The 24,060-nt window shown below is 45.9% G+C and overlaps 1 protein-coding gene across 1 annotated transcript in view; it reads left to right on the top strand.

Moving 5' to 3' along the window:
* KIF26A (kinesin family member 26A) overlaps positions 1-24,060 on the top strand; it is a 194,649-nt gene that overhangs the window by 141,922 nt on the left and 28,667 nt on the right. Inside the window, exon 4 of the mRNA XM_056851244.1 lies at positions 7,986-8,169. Within this exon, the coding sequence (XP_056707222.1) occupies positions 7,986-8,169 (184 nt within the window). The remainder of the gene's footprint in view (positions 1-7,985; positions 8,170-24,060) is intronic.

The raw sequence follows: 24,060 nt of genomic DNA, 5'->3' as shown, positions 1-24,060 counted from the left end.
AGGTTTTGTCCCTGAAAGGCCTTCTTAGATCAATGGGGGAAAGGGTTGGTCTAGAACAGGGGTGGGGAACCTTTTTTCTGCCAAGGGCCATTTGCATATTTATCACATCATTCGGGGGCCATACCGGTGCCATACCGATTGAAGATCTCCTGGCGGGGGGTGGGGGGTGGGAGGGGAGAGGCTAGGGAGGTTTTTGGGGTGAAAGAAAGAAAGAAAGAAAGGCCATTTATGCATGGGAGGTTTTGCCTTGGATTTGCTGCTCTCTAGATGCACATTTTTCCCATTTGAATTCTCAAAACTCTGCATGGGGGCTTATTGTTGAGTTTTGAGAATTCAGATCGGGAAAATGTGCATCTAGTCTAGAGAGTGGCAAATCCAAGGCAAAACCTCCCATGCATAAAACCTCCGGCGCTCTTAACCACCATTACATGCTGGCGCTAGCCAGTTAGAAGAGCTAATCATCATGATGTGGGACAAAGGTCACACCATTGCCTAGGGGGCTATAGGTCTTCCCTTGGAAAATAGCTGCAGTTCCAATGAGAAGGTGTGAGAATGCATACGCACGGAATATTCTGTGTTGGAGCCATTACTATTGTTAAACACTGTCTCAAGCAATCACAAACCACACGAGGAGGAGGAGGAAGAGGAAGAAGTAGTAGTAGTAGTAGTTTTTAGATGCTGACTTACTCTACCACTTAAGGAAGAATCAAACCAGCTTACAATCCCCTTCCTTTCCCCTCCCCACAACAGACACCCTGTGAGCTAGGTGGGGCTGAGAACCCAAGGTCACCCAGCTGGCTTCATGCGGAAGAGTGGGGAATCAAACCCGGTTCTCCAGACCACTGCTCTTAACCACTACACCATGCTGGCTCTCAAGAATTAGGTGGAGGAGCCCCACAGTCGCATGAAAGGGTGTGAGAATGTGCATGGGTGAGACGTTTCAGGTCTGAAGAGTTAGCCAACTTTTAGCATGAGTTAGCAGGCAGGAAGGCAACCCATAAGGGACTTTGGGAGGGAGACAGCTCACACATCTGTAAGTCATTCTGTAAGTCACACCTGTAAGTCATGACTTTTTTGTGCCAGATGGCAGATGAAGAGGAGGGGTAGAGTCTGGGAGGTGGAAGCTGTGGGAAAGCAGTATGAAATTGTGCTTGCACATTCCTCCATCTTGAGCTGCTTGCAAAAACTGGATTCTGGAAGTACTACAATAAGAGCATGTAGAGTGTGCTCACCTCTATGTGTGTGTGTAAAGTGCCGTGAAGTTGCAGCCGACTTATGGCGACCCCTTATGGGGTTTTCATGGCAAGAGACTAACAGAGGTGGTTTGCCAGTGCCTTCCTCTTCATAGAAACCCTGGTATTCCTTGGTGGTCTCCCATCCAAATACTAACCAAGGCTGACCCTGCTTAGCTTCCGAGATCTGACAAGATCGGGCTGTACCATGCTGCCTTCCCTCCTGCTCACCTCTATAGCTAGGTTTAAACTTGCTACAATCCCTTCCAATGTATTTTGATTTTCTGATAATCCTGCGATACAGACGACTATTTATCGTGGCTAGACTGAATGCCATTCCATCAGGGGAGCTAATAGGTCGTTTAAATAGGGTACCGTACTGTGAGAGAGTATGTCAATGTGGTTCTGGCCAAATAGACACTCTTCAGCATTCCTTGTTTAGCTGTGACTTGCTCAACGAGGCTAGAGGCAGATGGATAAAGCCTTTTATTCGGGAATCTGTCTCTAAACTGGATAATCTGAGGGTTCTTTTAGCAGGGGTGGATTTTAATATTACATTGGCAGTTGCCCAATTTCTTTCCCAGTCAATTAAGATTAAAAAATACTAGAGGGAGGGCTATTCAGATAGTTCCTCCCCTCCTTTTTATTTTGATCTCAGTGTGATATTGTTCAGGGCCGAATTGGCCATGTGAACAATATCAATAAAGTATTGTGCTTGCACAATCAGCTTTTTTTACTGTAAAAAGAAAGTTTGAACATAGGAGGACAGTTTATCAGACGCTCCAGGGTTGCTCATTGCACCTGCCAGACAGATGGCAATCCAAACAGGCAGGTGATCGGCCATATTTTTCAGAGCAGATTCATACACTGCACAGCAGTTAAACCTGGGTTTGCCACCAAAGGGACACATGGTTCCACTTCCTGCTGAATATGTCTGTCTGCTTACATAGTGCTTTCAAACATGTTTGTTGTCCTTACAATTTATATTTGTGGAACTCCCTGCCCCAAAATGTGGTGATGGCTGCCAACTTGGAAGGCTTTAAGAGGGGAGCGGACATATTCATGGAGGAGAGGGCTATTCATGGCTACTAGTAAAAATGGATACTAGTCATGATGCCTACCTATTCTCTCCAGGATCAGAAAAGCATGCCTATTATCTTAGGTGCTGTGGAACACAGGCAGGATGGTGCTGCTGCAGTCGTCTTGTTTGGGGGCTTCCTAGAGGCTCCTGGTTAGCCACTGTGTGAGCAGACTGCTGAACTTGATGGGCCTCGGTCTGATCCAGCAGGGCTTCTCTTATGTTCTTATCTATAGAGGTATACTTAATGGACACCTGCTTACGTTAAGTAAGCCATGCTGAACGATCTCGGAAGTTAGAAATAGAAATCTTTTATGCAATAAATAAGGATTAGCAACCTTAAATGTCCACCTAAAACCAAGAATGAGCGTGCATTTTAAAAATGTTAAATCTCTCCCTACTTTTCTGTTTAATTTGATAACCTGCCTGCACGTTCAGTTCTCTTTGGAGCTTAACCTAATATCAGTGGCTTGTGCGAAATTAGAGGTAAATCGCCATGGGAAGTATTTCTGTTTTTTTTGTTTATGAAAAGAATCCCGTATCAGCATCTATGAGTTAGACAAAATATATATTTTAGCAGCAAAAGCACTTGTGGAAGAAAAGGGTAATACAGATTCAGACTGCATCATTGAGAAAGGAGGGTTAATTCTCTTTCCCCACTGATTAAAAAAAACCCTTTCTGCACATAAACAAATGCTTTAAATCCTTGTAGAGTAAAAAGACAGGTACCCATATTGTGGCTGTCTCTTTTTCCCTCTGGGGCTTAAAGTAATTGAGGGTGGGACTGAATTTCTATTTGGGGAAATGGCATAAGGGGAAGGGTTAAAATCCCCCTTTCCTAGAGAGCCAGTGTGGTGTAGTGGCTAAGAGCAGTGGTTTGGAGCGGTGGACTCTAATCTGGAGAACCGGGTTTGATTCCCCACTCCTCCACATGAGTGGCGGAGGCTAATCAGGTGAACTGGATTTGTTTCCCCAATCCTACACACGAAGCCAGCTGGGTGACCTTGGGCAAGTCACAGCTCTGTTAGAGCTCTCTCAGCCCCACCTACCTCACAGGGTGTCTGTTATGGGGAGAGGAAGGGAAGGTGATTGTAAGCCGGGTTGAATCTCCCTTAAGTGGTAGAGAAAGTCGGCATATAAAAACCAACTCCTCCTCCTCCTCCTCCTCCTCTTCTTCTTCTTCTTCTTCTTCTTCTTCTTCTTCTTCTTCTTCTTCTTCTTCTTCTTCTTCTTCTTCCTCTTCCTCTTCCTCCTCCTCCTCCTCCTCTAGTCCATGTTAGTCCTTTCCTTCCCCTCCCCCACTCAGTACACATCTTGAGGACCCATTGACAAATTCTCAGTGCCGGGTGGTTTGGCTCGAAGATACCTTCTGGATCTTTCTCATAATCTTTTTTTCTCTCCCACAAACATTAAATGGTCATCTGATTCCAAAATAAAATTTCTATATATATGCTCTCCAGGGTTCACTTCAAAAAAGAAAGCCTGTGAGGTCCAAATAGTTTGTTGGAACTAGAAGTGAATGGCGTGTTTCCTCAGGCACCTTTTCAACATTTTACTAAACCACATCTTCTGCAAAACTGTCTCTGGACAAGTCAAAATCACAAGAGATTACCTTGGGCATCTTCTCTTATCTGAAAGAAAGAGAGAACTCCAGCCCTCGGGTCAAGTTTATATTTGTTATTTAGTTAATTTTTTAGCCTCTGCATCATGGGTTTTGTCATTTTAAGGCAGCATAGTCATTTCCTGTTAATTCGGGTCATGAAAATTATGATGATTTGATGCTACAGGGTTACAGTGTCACCAGAATATTGTGCGGATAAAGATTTCTTTTGCAAGTGTGAGGATTTGGAAATGGTCATTGGAACGGCAGCTCAAATCTGAAATATACTATATGACTTTTTTCTATATGGCTTTTTCCCCTCTCTCATAATACGAGAACGCGGGGTCATCTGCTGAAGCTGGTGAGTGAGAGATTCAAAATAGATAAAAGGAAGTATTTCTTCACACAATGCAGAGTTAAATTGTAGAACTCCCTGCCCCAGGATGGGGTGATGGCTGCCAACTTGGAAGGCTTTAAGAGGGGAGGGGACATGTTCATGGAGGGGGCTATCCATGGCTACTAGTCAACATGGATACTAGCCATGATGCATACCTATTCTCTACACAGTATCAGAGGAGCATGCCTATTATATTAGGTGCTGTGGAACTCAGGTAGGAAAATTCTGCTGCAGTCATCTTGTTTGTAGGCTTCATAGAGGCACCTGGTTGGCCACTGTATGAACAGGCTGCTGGACTTGATGTGTCTTGGTCCGATCCAGCATGGCTTTTCTTATGACTGGAAATTCTGCTTTTTTGTTTCTTTTTTAAATTGGCTGCAACCCCCAAACCTGTTAGTAATTTTTAGAACTACCTTTCAGCGGTCATTTTAAAACTCAGGTCATAGTCCAACCTGAAGTAAGGCAGAGTTAGACCCCTTTGGTTTCGGTGAGTTTAAGTAATCCATGTGCTGTCCCCGTTTCCTTGCTTTTTGAAATTTATTTCCTCTGAAATATTTCTAGCCTGCCTGCTAAACCTTAGGGTTCTGTTTTATGGCCGATCTCATACCTTTATTGTATACTTGACCTACATCTTTCATTCCTTGATCCCCTCGTGTATTGTAAATGCATTTGGCTATTAACACTCGGTCTGGGTGTCTGAATAAACATTGGATGTGTAAATTCAATCTTGGCATCCTTTCCTCTTTTATATATTTCTCTCAGGGGGACTCCATCTGCAGACTGTATTGAAGCAATCATTAATCTATCAGGATTTCATGTATCCCTTCATAGGGCTTTGAATAGATTCTCTAGAGCTATTTTCCCCCCATGTTATTTCCACGTTAGAGTGCATAATGGAAACAAAAATATGCATGATATTCCCTATTAATCAAAGATATGGGGAAATGTCGTCCGTAAAGCAGGGAGCATTTTCGAGACCATCTTGTTGGCTGTAGGGAGCAATTCCAGGAACGAGGACCAAATATTCAGCTATAGAATGCCCGAATGGCCTCCTGCTCTCATGCCAGCTGTCAGTCATATTTATGTAAACATTATGTAAATTAAATGGTGCTGTAAAAGGGACTCTATTTGCTTTGGCCCTTGGTTCACGCAGCATTTCAGTCAGGCCTTTGGCGCTAACTCATCCTTGTGCTCAAGAGAGGTCACTGCCTAAAGGAAATGAATTCTGCAAGTTCTCCAGTGAGAAAAGGCCGCATTAATTTGCTGAAGAGGTTACTGAAAGGGTTGTGGCTCATCGGTAGCGCGCATGGCTTGAACGCCAGTGGTTCCACATGAGTACATGAAGCTGCCTTATAGTGAATCAGACCCTTGGTCCATCAAAGTGAGTAATAGTCTATTCAGACTGGCAGTGACTCTCCAGTGTCTCAGGCACAGGGTCTTTCACATCACCTACTCCGTGATCCTTTCTACTGGGGATGCCAGGGATTGAACCTGGGACCTTCTGTATGCCAAGCCGATGCGCTACTGCTGAGCCACGAGCCCTAAAGTTACGATGTGTTTCTGGTTCTGTCCTTGCCATCTCCACTTGAAGGCTGTCAGGAGGGGCTGTGGCTCAGTGGTAGAGCCTCTGCTTGGCATGCAGAAGGTCCCAGCTTCAATCCCCAGCATCTCCAGTTAAAGGGACTAGGCAAGTAGGTGATGTGAAAGACCTCTGCCTGAGACCCTGGAGAGCCACTGCTGGTCTGAGTAGACAATACTGACTTGGATGGACCAAGGTCCTGATTCAGTATAAGGCAGCTTCATGTGTTCATGTGTGTCTTTCCCTGAGGTTCTGGAGCACTATTGCCATCAAAGTACACAAGATCGAGTTAACAGGCCTGTGTCTTAAGTCAGTACAAGGCAGGATTTTGTGTGTGAGAGATTTTAATAGAATGTCCTTAGGATTAAGCTTAGCGATGTTGAGAATTGATGCCATTACTTCCCACGAAGCTGCCTGATCCTGAGTCAGAACGTTGGTTTATCAAGATCAGTATTGCCTCCTCGGACTGGAAGCAGCCCTTTGTGCTCTCAGGTTGGGGTGTTCCACATGACCTCCCGCCAGATTCATTTAACTGGAGGTGCCAAGGATTGAACCTTGGACCTTATGTGAAATTGAACCATGGCCCCTTCTATACTTCTCGGCTCAGTCTTACTTATTCATCAGTTGTAGAAAAGAGCAAGAGTCCAGTAGCACCTTAAAGACTAACAAAATTTCAGGCAGGGTATGGGCTTTCGTGAGCCACAGCCCACTTCTTCTGTGGCTCGCGAAAGCTCACACCCTGCCAGAAATTTTGTTAGTCTTTAAGGTGCTACTGGACTCTTGCTCTTTTCTACTGCTAGTGACAGACTGACACGGCTACCCATTGTGATCTTATTCATCAATTGATGTGTGTAATATAAAGTTATGATCGCAGTCTGAGCACCATCATATGCGCAAGTATTAAATGACCTAATCAGATACATGCCTGTGTGAACCAATCCTTATTTTTACAAACTTCATTAATCATAACTGTGTGGAGGGAATGTTTTACTTTGAGTTTCATTAGGGTTGCCAGTCCCCTGGTGGGAGCGAGGGATCCCCCCACCTCTTGTTTCCCACCACTGCTCAAACTGGTAGCAGGGGAATTTTTTTTAAAATGGTTGTTGGGCTGATGGTGTGATGTCACTTCCTGGGAAAACCCCAAAGTCATCTCACGCCTCTCTAGAAATTGCCAGAAACTTTGTGGTAAAACAACAGAGTTTTTGGTGATTCCTAGAGAGGACTGATGTTACTTCCAGGTTTTTCCAGGAAGTGCCAATGTGCTGTCATGGACAGCTGGCCCCATCTGCCCCTCCCCTCCATTCTCCCAATGGTTGACATGCCAGGCCCAGCAACCATAACCTGGAATCTGCTTCTTTACATAGTGGTATTGTTTGTCTTTGCACATGCTTTCTGCATTAAAAATGGATATTTCCAAAGTTTCCTTGTTGTTTGATGCATCAAAAAGCCTCTCTTTGGTGGAATTCTTTTTATCTCTGAAAAAAAGGGCTAATTTTGCAATCCTTTGTGTGTTCAACCTGCTTAAATCCCACAACCTGTAATGGACATTTAGCAGCCTGGGTCCAGGGTTGCAGACCAAATGGTCTGTCTCAGAAGACTTTCCTGTTACCTTCTAGCTTTTTAAATGCAGTAACTTCTTGCAAAACTCACTAGCTACCCCGCTGGTAGCGGTGTAGGCCAAAATAATTTCTCTGTCTCTCGTGAAAGTGTTACAGAACAAAAATATACTTTCACGTTCGTGTCAGCAGCAGCAAAGCCCATCCAGGCCTGCAAATGACAAGGGGACAATTTCCGCATTTTATGACGAGAGACTTCGGCAGCCTTCGATTTTTCTTCAACAAAAAAAAAAAAGTTAAGATGTGACAAACTCTGCAGAGGAGAAAAATTAAGTGAATATCTCGCCAGCCCTATTTTGGCTTCCGTTGCCTTCTATTAGTCCCCTGGCAGTGAGTTCTTGCGAAATCTGATTAGCAAATGAAACAACTTGATTTGTTAAACAGGCAGTGATTGTGTCGAACATCTGGCTCGCTGGCTTCAATTGCTCCTAATGCATCGTAACGCCGTCTCTTTCTCTCTCTCTCCGCTCTTGCTTTATTCAGAGCCGCCCAGAAACTTAACCTGTCTTCGAAGAGGAAGAAGCATCACCCACCTCTGCTGCACCCCCACGACTTCTCCATCTACGCCACCAATTTTAGTGGCATCTTGCAGCTGTGTCCCCCTCCAGCACCGCCCTGCCTTTTGAGAGCTGTGTCGAAAGTCAAGGATAACCCGGGGATTGGGAAGGTATTTGAGTCTCTCTGTTCCTCTGGGAATGTTTGTGTAACCCCCCCTCCCTTCCTAAATTCCTACATGGCGTCTGTGGTCGATGGTAGCTAGCAGTGTTTCTGACCCTTACTGATGGGATCCAGGGCAATTGATCCATTAGTGTTTCGTGATGCACGTGCAGCCTATGGGGAACAAGCATAGATTTTGATTACAGAGGATTCGTTTCCGTTTGCAGTTGCCATCTCTGGGCTAAACTCCATCTGGAAGTGGCAGAGCTTTGAAAAGAATTTTGAAATGGAGCTAACTGGGTTTGAAAAGAGAAGTTCAATATCTTGTTGGGATACATTTCAGGGTCAAGGGCTGCTGTAACTGCATCTAAGGTTGGGGAGGAGATGTTCTTCAGGGCATCCATCTAGTACGTATTCATCCATCCTTTCCTCCAAGGAAGTCAGGGCAGCCTGTATAAGTGTTTTTCCCCCTCTATTGTATCATCAAAGTCCTGTGAGATAGATTGGGCTGAGAGTGTGTGACTGGCCCATACTCACCCAGAGAACTTTCATGGCAGAACAGGGGTTTGATCCCAGGTCTTTAAGATCGTAGTGAGTCATTCTGTCCCTTACACCACAATGGCTTATTGTCTTGGAGTGGCTTAAATACTGGGAAGGCTCATGGAGGAGAGGGCTATTCATGGGTACTAGTCAAAATGGATACTAGTCATGATTCATACCTATTATCTCCAGGATCAGAGGAGCATGCCTCTTATATTAGGTGCTTTGGAACATAGGCAGGATGCTGCTGCTGCAGTCGTCTTGTCTGTGGGCCCTGGTTGCCCACTGTGTGAACGGGCTGCTGGACTTGAAGGGCCTTGGTCTGATCCAGCAGGAGTTTTCTTGTGTTCCTACAGAATCATAGAATCATAGAGTTGGAAGGGACCACCAGGGTCATCTAGTCCAACCCCCTGCGCAATGCAGGAAATTCACAACTACCTCCCACACACACCCCCAGTGACCCCTACTACATGCCCAGAAGATGGCCAAGATGCCCTCCCTCTCATGAACTTCCTAAGTTCATAGAATCAGCATTGCTGACAGATGGCCATCTAGTCTCTGCTTAAAAACCTCCAGGGAAGGAGAGCTTACCACCTCCCGAGGAAGCCCTTTCCACGGAGGAACAGCTCTAACTGTTAGAAACCTCTTTTGATTTAATTTCAACCTGTTGGTTCTGGTCCAACCTTCTGGGGCAACAGAAAACAACTCAGCACCCTCCTCTATATGACAGCCCTTCAAGTACTTTAAGATGGTTATCATATTCCCTCTCAGTCTTCCCCTCTTCAGGCTAAACATACCCAGCTCCTTCAACCTTTCCTCCTAGGAAAGGTTCTAAAGGTTATGTTCTAAAGCTGGGAGTGGAGTAGGCCGAAAGCACAGTAGACAAGAAGACCAGAATCCTATTTTTTCAGCCAGGTGTTGACCATCTATAAGTTTCGTCCTGTCTGCCTGCCAGAGGGGCAGATATTGTACCCCTCTGTTCTCTTCTGTCTGAACTTAGGCAGCATTGGATATCTCAGCGAGGTCTCAGCCTTGGGCTTGTTATGTAGGCTTCAAGGCAGCCTTGCCCTCACACATAGGGTTCAGTTCTTCTTGCTAATCTCCCCGCAGGCCTATGTTTCCCAAACTCCCTACAATCCTCAGCGCTGAACTGGGGAAAATGGAGGGAAAACAGGTACCAGTAGCTATTGAACAGGTAGACCACTTGTCAGAGAGCATATAAGGTCCTTCTCAGGGCAGGAGGGGGTTCACTCCCCAAAGCTGAGTGCCAGTGAGGCTGCTTTCAGAGGGCACTGATACCTCACCCCAAAGTTGGGGTTGCTAGGTCCCTCTCTACCACCAGCAGGAGGTTTTTGGGGTGGAGCCTGAGGAGGGCGGCGTTTGGGGAGGGGAGGGACTTCAATGCCATAGAGTCCAATTGCTGAAGCGGTCATTTCCTCCAGGTGAACTGATCTCTATTGGCTAGAGATCCGTTGTAATAGCAGGAGATCTTCAGCTAGTACCTAGAGGTTGGGAACCCTACCCCAAAGTGGTGGTGAGACTGAAAGGGATCAGATAATTACTTATGGTCCAAGAAGACAGTTGGGTTAGGGGACTTTGCTGTTTTCTGGCCAGCTTCCAGGAGTAGGGCCACTCTTAGCTAGTATTTGGATGGGAGACCACCAACAAATACCAGGGTTGCTATGCAGAGGCAGGCAATGGCAAGCCACCTCTGTTAGTCTCTTGCCTTGAAAACCCTACGGGGTCGTCATAAGTCAACTGTGACTTGGCAGCCCTTTGCACACACAAATGCAGCCCACGTCCAATGCTCTGTTTGCTGCCAAACACTGTCTATGTCGCAGCAATCAATAGAAGGGAAAGTCAGATGAAAAAAGGAGTTTGTTCAGTAAGCTGCAGTGGGGGTAAGGGTATGGATTCCCCTTCCTCGATGGTTTCCAATATGAGGTTGTATTAGAGTCATTAAGTGTTGCTTAAATGGTTAAAATAAGGTCTGGGGTTAGACCAGGTGATCTTGGATACGGTGATCTCATGCTGCGTGCATTAAATGCGGCTTGCGTGAGCATTCTTGGGTCCTATAAATACAACATGGAATTTAGTGCTAAGAATATTCGGGCTTGGGGGGAGCAAAGCCTCTTGCAAGCGTTAGGTTTTGCAGCTGAAAATCTTGAGCATTTAATTCGCACTTCCAGCATTTGGAGAGCATACAAAGCAGCTTTTGAATACTTAATTATACAGGTGCCTGCCAATTTCCCTTTCAGGGAAGTACGAAAGCACCTAGGAGAACAAGCTTAAAGCAAATCCCCACGGAGTGATCACACAAATGAATGCTGAGGTCAGTAAGCTTTAATACAGTTGATATTCTGCATCACATTCTGGGTGATCAAACAGAAGAAGATAGTACAGGCCAGGCCAAAAACGTATGGATGGTGCAGATCCTCTTCGATGGCTTCTTAGGATTCTGGAGACCGTGCCAGACAACTCACCTTGGCTTATTTCCACGTTTGAAAAGGAGAAAGAAACTTCTCCCAAGCGGGAATATTCTCGCCAGCTTCCTGCGTAGATGGTTTAGAAGCTAATGGGCAGTAGATTCAGGATGGATGAAAGGAAACACTTCTTCATACAATGAGGGATGAAAATGTGGATTTCGCAGCCAGAGGATGGAGCGATGGCCACAGGCATAGATGGCTTCGAAAGAGGATTAGACAGATTCAAAGAGGATAGGTCTATCCAGAGCAAATATGGAATCTCAGATGGGTTCTGCTCTTCCCTGACCAGCCCACAAGTCTATCCGAATTTTCCCTTTGCTCTGACAGTGCCCTGCTAGGGTTATGGTGGTGGAATGTACCACCAGCACAGTGGTATCACTGCACTGCCGTAGATCCCCCTACACTGAGACATTTTTTGGGTTCCTCCAGTACGAGGAGTTCAAGAGCAATCCTGCCCTGCAGTCTAAGCTGAGGATAAAATTGCTTAACTCCTTCCGTCCTTTGCAATATGCTCTGCCACAAAAGCTCTGTAAAGCTCAAACAGATAACTTCCAAAACATACATGCAGTAAAGCCAGTCAGGGGCGGGGGTGGCGGCGAATTCTTTGGTTTGAGTGTTCAACCTCAACATATGTTCTTCTTTATCAAAGTAGGCATCCATTGATTAGATTACTGTCATCCATCAGATATTTTTTTCCTCCTCTTGTGAAATGGTATCTTTAAAAAATCCAATAAAGGAGTATGAGAACTAAAGAAACATATTGCAGCTTGCAAGATTTTTTTCCCCCAGTGTATGTATCTCTAAATTACTTTGTCAGATGAAAGCTCCCTCTGTGATTGAGCTGGAGAAAGGTTACTGCTTTAAACGCATCGGAATTGGGAACATACCAGGAGAGCTGAAAATGGAGCATACAGTTATGGGAGCATTTTAAACTCAGGAATCAGAGGCTAGGAGGGGATTGGATCCTGATCCATCAGTGGAAGGTGCTGACAGTTACCAGTGTTTCCTACGTTCTTTTCTTCCACTAACCAGCCTTTTCTGACCTGGGAAAGTTTCTTTCTGAAGTCATCATGGGATCTGCGTGGTCTAATAGCCACATGGGGCAAGCAGTTGCAGTGGAGAAGGGAAGGGCTGTAGCTCAGTGGTAGAGCCTCTGCTTGGCATGCAGAAGGTCCCAGGTTCAGTCCCCGGCATCTCCAGTTAAAGGGACCAGGCAAGTAGGTGATGTGAATAGACCTCTGCCTAAGACCCTGGAGAGCCGCTGCCGGTCTGAGTAGACAATACTGACTTTGATGGACTAACGGTCTGATTCAGTAGAAGGCAGCTTCACGTATTCAGAAGAGGAAGGGGCCAAAGGGAGGGGAAGGGAAGGTGAGTGGAAGCTGGTTTGATTCTTCCTTAAGTGGTAGAAAAAGTCGGCATATGGAAACCAACTCTTCTTCTACCTTGTCTTCTTCTTCTACCTCTGTAAATGACACGTGTTTTTACTGATTTATGCTGTATTAAGCAAATGAAGCTGCCTTATACTGAATCAGACCCTTGGTCCATCAAAGTCAGTGTTGTCTACTCAGACTGGCAGCGGCTCTCCAGGGTCTCAGGAAGAGGTCTTTCACATCACCTACTTGCTAGTCCCTTTAACTGGAGGTGCCGGGGATTGAACCTGGGACCTTCTGCGTACCAAGCAGATGCTCTACCACTGAGCTATGGCCCCTCCCCATTTATTAATAATAAATCTGAATAATCTTCTACCTCTTCTGGTCTGTTCAACTCCATGAACAGTAGGAAAGTTTATTTTTGCCCCATCTCCCTCCCCACTATAGCTGCCTGACCCATGTGGCTTATTGGACCACGTAGGTCCCATGATTGTGGGAATATTTATTTATTTATTTTGCAGCCTACCTTTCTCCCAGACTACAAGTAAGCCAATTAAAAGGTAAAGGTCCCCTGTGCAAGCTCCAGGTCATTCCTGACCCATGGGGTGACGTCACATCCCGACGTTTACTAGGCAGACTGTGTTTATGGGATGGTTTGCCAGTGCCTTCCCCAGTCATCTTCCCTTTACCCCCCCCAGCAAGCTGGGTACTCATTTTACTGACTTCGGAAGGATGGAAGGCTGAGTCAACCTTGAGCCGGCTACCTGAAACCAATCAAGTCATGAGCAGAGCTCGGACTGCAGTACTGCAGCTTACCACTCTGCACCACAGGGCTCTTCTAAGCCAATTACAAAGCAGCATTTAAAGGGGCGGGACTTGATCTGGACTTGGAGACTGCTGGTGCAGAGATTCCCAACAGGAACGTTTGGGTCCAGCCAGCAACGAACCTCAGGTAAAACTCCCATGCATAAATGACCAAAGGGAACTTGGTTTAGGGTAAGCACAGTTAACGTGCATGCAAATCTGAGAGGCGAACGCTTAGTGATTGGGAGGGGGGACCAGAGCGCAGAAACTTACAGCCTATCCCCAGTTTCTTAACCATGGCTAAGAGATCGGCAGCATGATGTCTGCGTCAGACCTCCCCTGCACACACTGCTTTTAAATGCACCGATAGTGACTGTTGATAAAAGTTACCCAGCAAATTACTTCCCTTGCTCCCTAGAAGTGCCAGTAACCTCAGAGTCCAAATCATTTTAGCAATATCCAGCTTAAAAGCACAGTCTGATTTTTTTTTTTTTTGCAGTCTCATTGGGTGTTATTAAATTTAATGTCAGAATGGTGGGAAAGATGTTAGGAAGCCATTTAATATAGCCACCAAAAGAAGTTAGATTATGCTCAATTTCTGACATTAATGTGCTACTTAAGATAATTTATCAGATTGCGGTGTTTTAAAAGAAGACATCCTTTATACAGCGGCTGCCGCGCGGCATTCTAATCTTTTTCTGGGCGCTTTCTTTGCCCACCCCTTAATATTGTAGGTAGTTTTTTTCCCCACATGCAATGTGTTGTTTTTTTCCTGAGGTTCTATTCCACAGTTGCTTTGTAATACATCATCGCTTACCAGAGTAACTATTAATGCTTGTCTTTTTCCTAAGCTCTTGTCAATTTCTTTCTTTCTTTCTTTTTTGAGCAATGCTGGAATGACAGACTCTGTCTGCATTAGGCAGTCGAAGACAAAATGTGTGTGTGTATAAGGGAGAGCTTGAATCGCCCAACAGAATTCTTGAAAATCAAGAGCGTAGCCTTTTATCATTTCTTAAAATGACACTTATTATGTGTTTTCCCCCCTTTTCTTTCCCCGAGCTGTAGCCGAGCCCTTCTAGAGTGATTTACTGATCCTCTGTACGTTTCCCCCCTGTAAGCTGCTTGCCTGCCCTAATCACGTCTCTTACTGTATGATAATTGTTTGACAGATAACAAATAGGTCCTTAAATATATATATTTTTTTGTTCTCTTTTATCACCATTTCTTTCCTAATGACTAGAAGGCTGCGTCCAATGTCAATCGTTTTACTTGCCGAAAAGTCTTCCATCCACCGCTGTCCTAAGTACGGTCGAACTCTCTCTGGCTTTGGAACGGAGAAGGGCCTCAGTGGGGCCTTTCTGTAAAATGAGAATAATAAGGTTCTGCCACCCCACGGGGTTGTCATCAAGTGGAATGAGAGAGAAAGAATTTTTTTTTTTAAAAAAAATCACATTTTGGTGCCTTGTGCTGTATGAATGATTAATAAACACACAGGCTCCAGTAAATGCATTTAATGGCTGAAGCGAGGGGGGGGGGAAATTGCATTGAAAAACATATTTTCTTTTGTTCTGGGCCCACTTGGAACAATAAAACTGTTTTGCACGCACCTGTGGGGAATGGGGAATCAATTCTTTTCTTAATGGAGGCCCTTTTCTAAAGAGTACAATATAGAAGTACTTCTTCTAGGGTCTCCCAAGAGAGCTGGAGAGTCTCTCCCAGCATAGAAATTTTTGCATACAAATTTGCCATATGCTATCAGAAGTAGCGTGGGGAGGATGTGGGAAAACTACCCACCGCAAACCAATTTTGCTAGGGTTATATATATCTGTCAGTTGCAATTAAATCCATGCAACACTTTAGCTCTGAACAAAGCTCCTAACTACATGGCACAATAGTACAACCCACTGGTTAGAATGTGGGTTGTTCCATGCTCCTGTGTAGTGGGGCAGGGGTGATTTGAAGTACAGGAAATCAAGGCAGGAATGGGTTGCTCTCCCCTTCCCCTACATCCTCCTAGTCAGTCACCTGATGGGGGCGGGAAATCACTTCTTGCTCAGAGCGGCAGCGGGAGAAAAATTAAAAAAATGGCTGCTGGGCCTGATAGTATGGCATCACTTCTAGCAAAACATTGCACCTCTCTAGGATTCTCTGGAAACTATATGGTAATACCGAGAGAGTCCTAGAGAAGACTGACTTCACCTCCAGGAAAATCATGTTGCTGCTGCCTCCTCCATGTTCCCACCCCACCACCCACTTGTCTCCCACTGATGCCAGGGTGGGATTGGCAAGTATACCCCCCCCAAAAAAAACCCTCCTGTTTTCCCTTTGTTCTTATTCAATCTGATAGCTGAACTGGGAGAGAAACAAGAATGAAGGATTGATGTCAAGGGGCAGGGGGGAGGGAACATTGCAAGCTCTATCTTAGTACCCCTTCCCTTCCACACTAAAGCAGCCCCATACTTATAGGGGTTTGGTAGCACATCCACCTAGGATTACCAAGAATCTGGTGAAAAAAAATGCCCCGCCCCTTTAATAGATCCTTTTGATTCAGTCTTCTGTCCCAGCCTTTCTCCAAGGAGATCAGGGCGAAACTCATGATCCCGCTGTCTCCCATTTTATCCTCACAGCAACCCTGCGAGATAGGGTAAGCGGAGAAAGAATTACTAGACCAAGGTCATCCAGTGATCTTTGTTGTCTCTCCCAGCCTCAGCTAACACAGTGACCACTACACCGCCTCGGGTCTTAGTGTCTGGTTGGAGCCTCAACACATGGCTTCCATTTCCGGGAGAGAGTAAAATCCCTTTGCTGTGTTTTGGCTCTTCCTTGCAACAGCTAAGAAATGGAGCTCTCATTGCTGCATAGGGTTTTGCATCAGCAGTGTAGCTTCCACTTGATGGGTTTCCCGGCACTTCCCTTGCCCTGACCCCTGTGGCAGCCGTTCCACCCTCACTTCACCGGAGGGCTTTTTATTTCTTTTAAATAATTGGTGTATCCCTATAGAGTTATAATGCCGTAGTGACCTGTCAGTTAACATCCCCTCCCTCTGAATAGCCCACTGATAGCAGGGGAGATGGCCGCCTTACGGAACTGGGTAAATGATGCTGATATAGGTGGATATAATAACCATCTTCAACTACTTGAAGGGCTGTAATATAGAGGATGGTGTGGAGTAGCTTTCTGTTGCCCCAAAAGGTCGGACCAGAACCAACGGGTTGAAATTAAATCGAAAGAGTTTCCGACTAAATGTTAGGAAGAACTTTGTGACAGTTTTAGCGGTTCCTCAGTGGAACAGGCTTCCTCAGGAGGTGGTGGGCTCTCCTTTGGAGGTTTTTAAGGAGAGGCTAGATAGCCATCTGTCAGCAATGCTAATTCTGTGAACTTAGGCGGATCATGAGAGGGAGGGCAGGAAGGGTTGCGTCAGTGTTTGGCTCTCATGGCCCTTACATGCCCAGGGAAATGCCGATCACCACTTTGCCGATTCCCTCCAGGCCAGATTGGCCAGGGATCCAGGAGGATTTTTTTGGCCACCTTTTAGGCATGGTGTAGGGGGTCACTGGTGGTGTGGGGGAGAGGTAGCTGTGAATTTCCTGCATTGTGCAGGGGGTTGGACTAGATGACCTTCCATCTCTACATTTTTATGATCTTTATGATTCTTATCCCCATAGCATCCCCCCCCCCAGACTGACTCAGGTGGGTAGCCGTGTTGGTCTGAAGTAGTAGAGCAAGGTTCCAGTCCAGGAGCACATTAAAGAGCAACAAGATTTCCAGGGTACGGGCTTATACCCTGGAAATAAATTTATACCCTGGAAATCTTGTTGCTTTTTAAGGTGCTACCTGACTGCAATCTTGCTCCCAGATTGACTGTGATCTGTCCAAAAGGATGGTAGTAAAGCAGGGCTTGGAAAGATTGCAGCACAGCCTGGGAAAAGCCAGAAGCTGAACAAAGACACCACAATGCAGTGTGGAAGCGGGTGGGAAACCTGCTTCACATTCACAGCTAAACCAGTACCATACCCTGGTGTGGAAGCAGCCATGGGCTTTGCATTCAGTGCAATGGGTTGGAGCGAGCGCAAAGATTCCACTTGCGCTAGAGCACTTGCACAAGCGGAAAGACGAGGAAAGGACCGAGGTAGCCGCTGGGGCTAAATCTAACTTATTGTATCCTTACTTGCATTTCCATTTGCACGAGATCTTGTGCAAACAGTTTATGGGCCATATCATATATAGGGAGGAAAACACTAGGTCTGTTAGGCAGAACTGTGCTCTCGGTCCATTTAGTTCCTGCGTGCTCATCGCTACATCCCAGCCGATGTTTCTGCCTTTCTTCCTCTTTCTGTTTAATTCCTCTGCTAAGGGAAGAATAGCTAGATCAGGGTTGGCTCCATTGTTTTCTTTTTTCCCCTGTTTATGGTGTGTGTGTGGGTGTCATTAAATGTTTCCTGGATGATAAATGAGTGAAGAAAAATCACTTTTTGTTGTTTTCTGCTCAAAGTGGGTGCCAGTTCCTTTAATTTGCCCTTAAAATGTTAGGGAAGAGCCGGTATTTCAGCTTGTCTGTGTGTGGTTGTATTCCCCCCCCCCCCATTTTGCTTCTGTAACCTTTCTTTTCCCCTGACTCTTACTGTATGTTGACAGCCAGATAGATGAGATAACAAGACATTCCCGGGATCTTTCATCTCTCCTTTGCATTGACATTTAAATAAACAGTCATTGTTAACACTTTGCGGGCCCTCCCCTGACCTCCTGCCCACCCATTTCCACAAACTTTCCAACTCATTTATTGACAGGAAAGTCTTGTCAGCTGAAGCATTTTGGGGATGTGTAATTTCTTCTTCTTCTTCTTCTTCTTCTTCTTCTTCTTCTTCTTCTTCTTCTTCTTCTTCTTCTTCTTCTTCTTCTTCTTCTTCTTCTTCTTCTTCTTCTTCTTCTCCTCCTCCTCCTCCTCCTCCTCCTCCTCCTCCTCCTCCTCCTCCACCACCACCACCACCACCACCACCACCACCACCACCAGATTTGGATTGTCATAGGATTTCCCATAGTCATTTTGCAGACCCTGTGACTATGTCTGAAAAGTACAATTCTGGGCAGTTCGACACTTTAATTTTAACCTACAGCGTACAAAACCCACATGAATTAGAGAGGCAGTTAATTAGCGAGCTAGTTGTGCACGATTTGCATAGCGCAGACGGCTTCATGAATAAAGACGAACATCCGTGCGGATGTTTGGTTGTGCTGCGGTGGGTTTGTTTTAGGATAATTTGCAGAAATTAAAACTTAGCTGTAGTGGAAACAGCAATGCTTGATTTCTTGCGGCCAACATGGATAGCTAATTAAGCGTCTCCTCTGCTGAGGTTAATTTACCGAAGTGGCTAAGAGAGGGTCTGGTCCTGGGTTTGAATCTAACCTCTGCTGTGATCTCACTAGGTAGCCTTCAGCAGGCCATTCTTTCTTAGTCTAAACCTCTCCTCTGCAGTTGGGAATAATCATATTGGCCTACCTTACAGGGTTGCTAGAATGATCGTAACACGTGAAACTTCCTTCTGCTGAATCTGACCCTTGGTCTTTCAAGGTCAATATTGTCCACTCTGACTGGCAGCTGCTCGCAGGGTCTCAGGTGGAGGTCTTTCACATCACCTACTGCCAGGTCCTTTTAACTGGAGATGCCAGGGATTGATCCTGGGACCTTCTGCATGCCAAGCAGAAGCTCTTCCATTGACACATAGCCCCACCCCAAGATAATGTACATAAAGTGCTTTGAAGACTTGAAAGTACTGGACCAAATGCTTATTGTTATATTTTTCTTTGCCCCATAGTAATACAAAAGAAAATAGACCTATTAATTTGGGGGATTACCACATTTTGTGCATGATATTATTTCATCTCAAGGATTCCAGTTCCTGACATAGGTCCCTCCCCCTTTTAAGATAAAAAGTGCAGTTGTGCCCCCCATCACACTTATTGCTATTGGACAGAAATGCTGCCAATGAAATTGCCACTTGTTTTTGTGTAAATTGGCACAACAGGGGCATCAAAGAAAGACATAAATAAGGGGCACCAGCAACACAATAAAAAGGAACATAGTTGCAGATTCCTAATTACTAATAATCTATCAATGTGTGTGGCATATTGTGTAATAATAATAGTAATGATGATGATGATGACTATACAGATAATTCAGATCCCTGCCCCAAGCAATTTAGAAGCTAAATTTCAACGAACATGGCTTTGGACAGTTACGTGTATGTCATTATCCTGAGAAGACAAGATTTGGTGGCAAAGTTATGCTAGGAGAAGTTGAAGGCAGCAGGAAAAGAGGGAGACCCAACAAGAGATGGATTGACTCAATAAAGGAAGCCACAGCCTTAAGTTTGCAAGACCGGATCAAGCCAGTTAATGATAGGATGTTTTGGAGGTCATTAATTCATAGGGTCGCCATAAGTCGGAAATGACTTGAGGGCACATAACACACACACATATATGCTTAGGAGGATCACTGAGCCAACCCGAAGGTGCTGTGGCTCAGTGATCCAGCATCTGCTTTGTATGCAGAAGGCCTCAGGTTCAGTCCCCGCCATTTCCAGTTAGAACGATCCGGTAGTAGGTGATGTGGAAGATCTCTGCTTGAGACTCTGGAGAGCTGCTGCCAGTCAGAGTAGGCAACACTGACCTTGATAAAGCAAGGGTCTGACTCGGGATAAGGCAGCTTCATGTGTCCAGGCCACCAAAGGGCTCTGTCAGCCTGGTATTGTCACTCGCTTGGCATTGCAAAAGGCAAGTTGGTGAGGGTAAAGGGGTTGAGACATCTGGCTGGTATGTATTCAGCTTGGAGGGTCAGCCAGTCATGCACGTTTGGACTGGCGAATTGATTGGGCGACCACTGATCTGTGCTTATCTCATGCAGGACAGTATAATAATAGATCGTTGGCTTCAAAATTCCAAGGGCTTTGATTCAGTTGGAGAGAAGGACGGAAGGATGAAGCCCAAGACCTGTGTGATTTCTCAACTTTTTGTACCGAAAAAAAAGCGAGAGAACACTCCCAATTTAAACAACCTTTGAAAATGTCACCATATGTTTCTCTTCGAATTTTTAAAGTTTTGGAAAATGTGCAGATTGCGTGTTGCATTTCATTATAATGTCGTCTTATGTGTCTCTGCTTCAAGTGAGTCTTGTCATCCGGGGCATCCGGGGTGCAAATTACACAATTCATCCCCATGCAAATGCTGCTTTGCCCAGCCAGGGAGTAGATCCCAGCACGAGAGCTAGTGTAGGGTAATAGTTGGAGTGTCTTACTTGGACTGGGGAGACTTGAGTTCAGATCCCCGCTCTCCTGTGAAGCTCACTTTGTTACCTTGATACACACTCCGCCTACCCTACCTCTTAGAGTTCTTGTGAGGATAAAACGGGGATAGGAGAACCATTTCCCTGGAGGAAAGGTGGGGTAAAAAAGTAAAAGGGAAGGAGGGGGGGAGTATATCGGTACAATCCTAAACAGAGTTACATTCTTCAAAGGCATGGAAAGGTATAACCCTGATTTACGATTGCACGGTTCCAACTAGACTGATAATTTGCAAACTGAGTGGCAGGACATATAAATGCTCCACAAGGAACGGCAAGGGTGCCATGAGAAATAAATTGTAACATGAAAGTCTCCTCTGAGCATGGAGTGCCCACGCAGAGAGGAGGCTGCCTGTTGCATGTCTGCATGAGTCACTGTTCTGCTGGCCAGGGGGTGGGTGGTTCTGCTGCATCCCTGTCTTTGTTGTTTTCAGAGGGTAGCCGTGTTGGTCTGCAGTAGAACAGTTAGATTCGAGCTTAGAGAAAAAGGTATGAACTTTCGAGAGTCAAAGCTCTCTTTGTCAGACGTCTGAAGAAAGGATCTTTGACCCTCGAAAGCTCATACTCCCAAAATCTTGCTGGTCTTTAAGGTGCTGCTGGACTTGAATCTAGCTCTTCTGCCTTTTGTCAGTTATTGTTGATGCAGAGACACAACATAATGACCTACTCTGAGAAGGCATGCCCATAATTGTCTCGTACTTTCTCTGGAAGCAGGTATGTTTTGCTCTTATATACTTTAGAAGCAACTTCTAGGGATCATAATGGGGAGGCAGGTCACTAGTTCAAGTTAGGAAAAATGTTCTCTCACCTAATTTCATAAAAGACAGATCCACACTGTTTATTTAAAATATTTTTATGCCACCATTCCACCCAATCAGGATCTGCATAAAAAAATTAAAGCATTTCAGCAATTACAAATACAGTTAAAAGGATAAAACGATTCAATTTAAAGCACATAAACATGCTAGTGAACATTGGAGAGGCGGGGGAAGGAGGAGGAGATTCCGTGCTGTGTACGAAACAGGCGTAAGTGCCTCTTGGCTACGTGCTGAAGACTCATGACTACAAATTGGCCTATAAAATGAATGGCGCTGAATTCTTCTGTTAATAAAGCCGCACTTCCTGTTCGGGTTATTGCATACCAGTCAATCTAACCAGATCTCAAAGAAGGAGATGTTAGGAATGCTTCTGAATTTCCCCCCAGATCATAGAGTAGTAGTAGTAGTAGTAGAAGAAGAGTTGGTTTTTATATGCCAACTTTCTCTGCCACTTAAGGGGGAATCAAACCGGCTTACAATCACCTTCCCTTCTCCTCCCCACAACAGACACCCTGTGAGGCAGGTGGGGCTGAGAGAGCTCTAAGAGAGCTGCGACTAGTCCAAGGTCACCCAGCTGGCTTCATGTGTAGGAGGGGGGAAACAAATCAGTTCACCAGATTAGCCTCCGCCACTCATGTGGAGGAGTGGGGAATCAAACCCGGTTCTCCAGATCAGACACCACCGCTCCAAACCACCGCTCTTAACCCCTTTCCCCTCTTGTTGACATGCTAAACTTTCCATGGACAGGGAGATGTAATGTGGGGGAGCAGTTATGCCGTCCCTGATTCTTGCACTTTGATACAGCGATCTGGTCCTACAAACTCGACACCACATGATTGATCCTCATGTGTTAATCCGGCCCTTGTTTGCAGAGGAGGGACTCCACTTGTTGACATGCTAAAACCCTTTTGTTGACATGCTAAACTTTTCATGGACGTAGGGTTGCCAGGTCCCCTCTTTGCCACCAACAGGAGGTTTTTGAGGTGGAGCCTGAGGAGGGCGGGGTTTGTGGAGGGGAGGGACTTGAATGCCATAGAGTCCAATTGCCAAAGCGGCCATTTTCTCCAGCTTGTACCTGTAGGTTGGCAGCCCTACATGGACGGGGAGATGTATAGGGTTGCCAGGTCCCTCTTCGCCATTTTCTCCAGGGGAACTGATCTGTATCGGCTGTAGATCAGTTGTAATAGCAGGAGATCGCCAGCTGGTACCTGGAGGCTGGCAACCCTAGAGATGTAACATGGGGGAGCAGTTACACCGTCCCCTGATTCTTGCACTTTGATGCAGCGATGTGGTACTAGGAACTCTGCCCCACATGATTTATCCGCACGTGTGAATCCGGCCCTTGTTTGCAAAGAGGAGGGATTCCGGCTCCTCAAAGACTTCACTGTTTCACTTGTTACTTGAGGTTGCCCGTTGTTGTTGCGGCCTGTGTCTTGTGTGTGTGTGTGTGGGGGGGGGGCATATATATGAGAGAACCAACTATAAAAACGTCCCCTCATATTGTTAAGTGAGCAACGGCATTTGAACGCGTGGCAGGTACGGCGTTTTCCTTCTCTCCGTCGCTTCAGTCATTGGCGTACGCAACTGAGGTGGCTGACCTGCGTGGGAGGAGAGAGGGGAAAAAAGGCACGATCGAATTATGAAAATTAGGGGCTCGGTGCCAGGAGGGTGACACGTCTCATTTTTACTCCTCGAAATTGCTAGTGCCGTGCCACTGACTTAGCAAGTCGACGTTTTCCTTTCTCGGCTGATGCCGGTGTGGTGGTGGTCTCAGGTGCTGAAGCCGGGTCTCTCTCTCTCTGTCTCTCTGTCTCTCTCTCCAGAGAAGCACCTTTTCCCCCTAGGGCGATGAATTGCGATGGAGGGACTTTCATCATCGCCTCTGTTTTGTGTCCGCGTTGTTTTCCTCTGGAGACCTCCTTTTGATCTCCGAGCTGTCCCTCCTCTTCTTCTTCCTCCCGGCCTCGCCTGCTTTCATCCTCTCCAACTCTTGGCCTCGCATCTCCCTCCAGAGAGCCAGAGGGCATCACAGGAGAGGCGGAAGACACAGACAATGCATTTCGTCTACAAAGCTATGGAATGGGCTGCTATTATTTACTTTTCTTGCACTTCTGCTTCTTAGATGACACTGCAACGGAGAATGGATACACCAGTCGGGTTGTACGGTTGTCAACTGCCAGGTAGTAGCAGGAGATCTCCTGCTAATTCAACTGATCTACAGCCGATAGAGATCAGATCACCTGGAGAAAAATGACCGCTTTGGCAATTGAACAATATGGCATTGAAGTCCTTCCCCTCCCCAAAACCTGCCCTCCTCAAGATCCACCCCAAAAACCTCCCTATAGGGTTGCCAGGTCCCTCTTCACCGTCGACAGGAGGTTTTTGGGGCGGAGCTTGAGGAGGGCGGGGTTTGGGGAGGGGAGGGACTTCAATGCCATAGAGTCCAATTGCCAAGGTGGCCATTTTCTCCAGGTGAACCAATCTCTATCAGTTGTAATAGCAGGAGATCTCCAGCTAGGACCTGGAGGTTGGCAACCCCACTTG

The sequence above is a fragment of the Euleptes europaea genome, chromosome 6 (assembly GCF_029931775.1).
Source record: "Euleptes europaea isolate rEulEur1 chromosome 6, rEulEur1.hap1, whole genome shotgun sequence".
In the NCBI taxonomy this organism is placed as follows: Eukaryota; Metazoa; Chordata; class Lepidosauria; order Squamata; family Sphaerodactylidae; genus Euleptes; species Euleptes europaea.
Note: the sequence above shows the minus strand (reverse complement) of the source record. Positions and strands in the feature narration are given on the sequence as shown.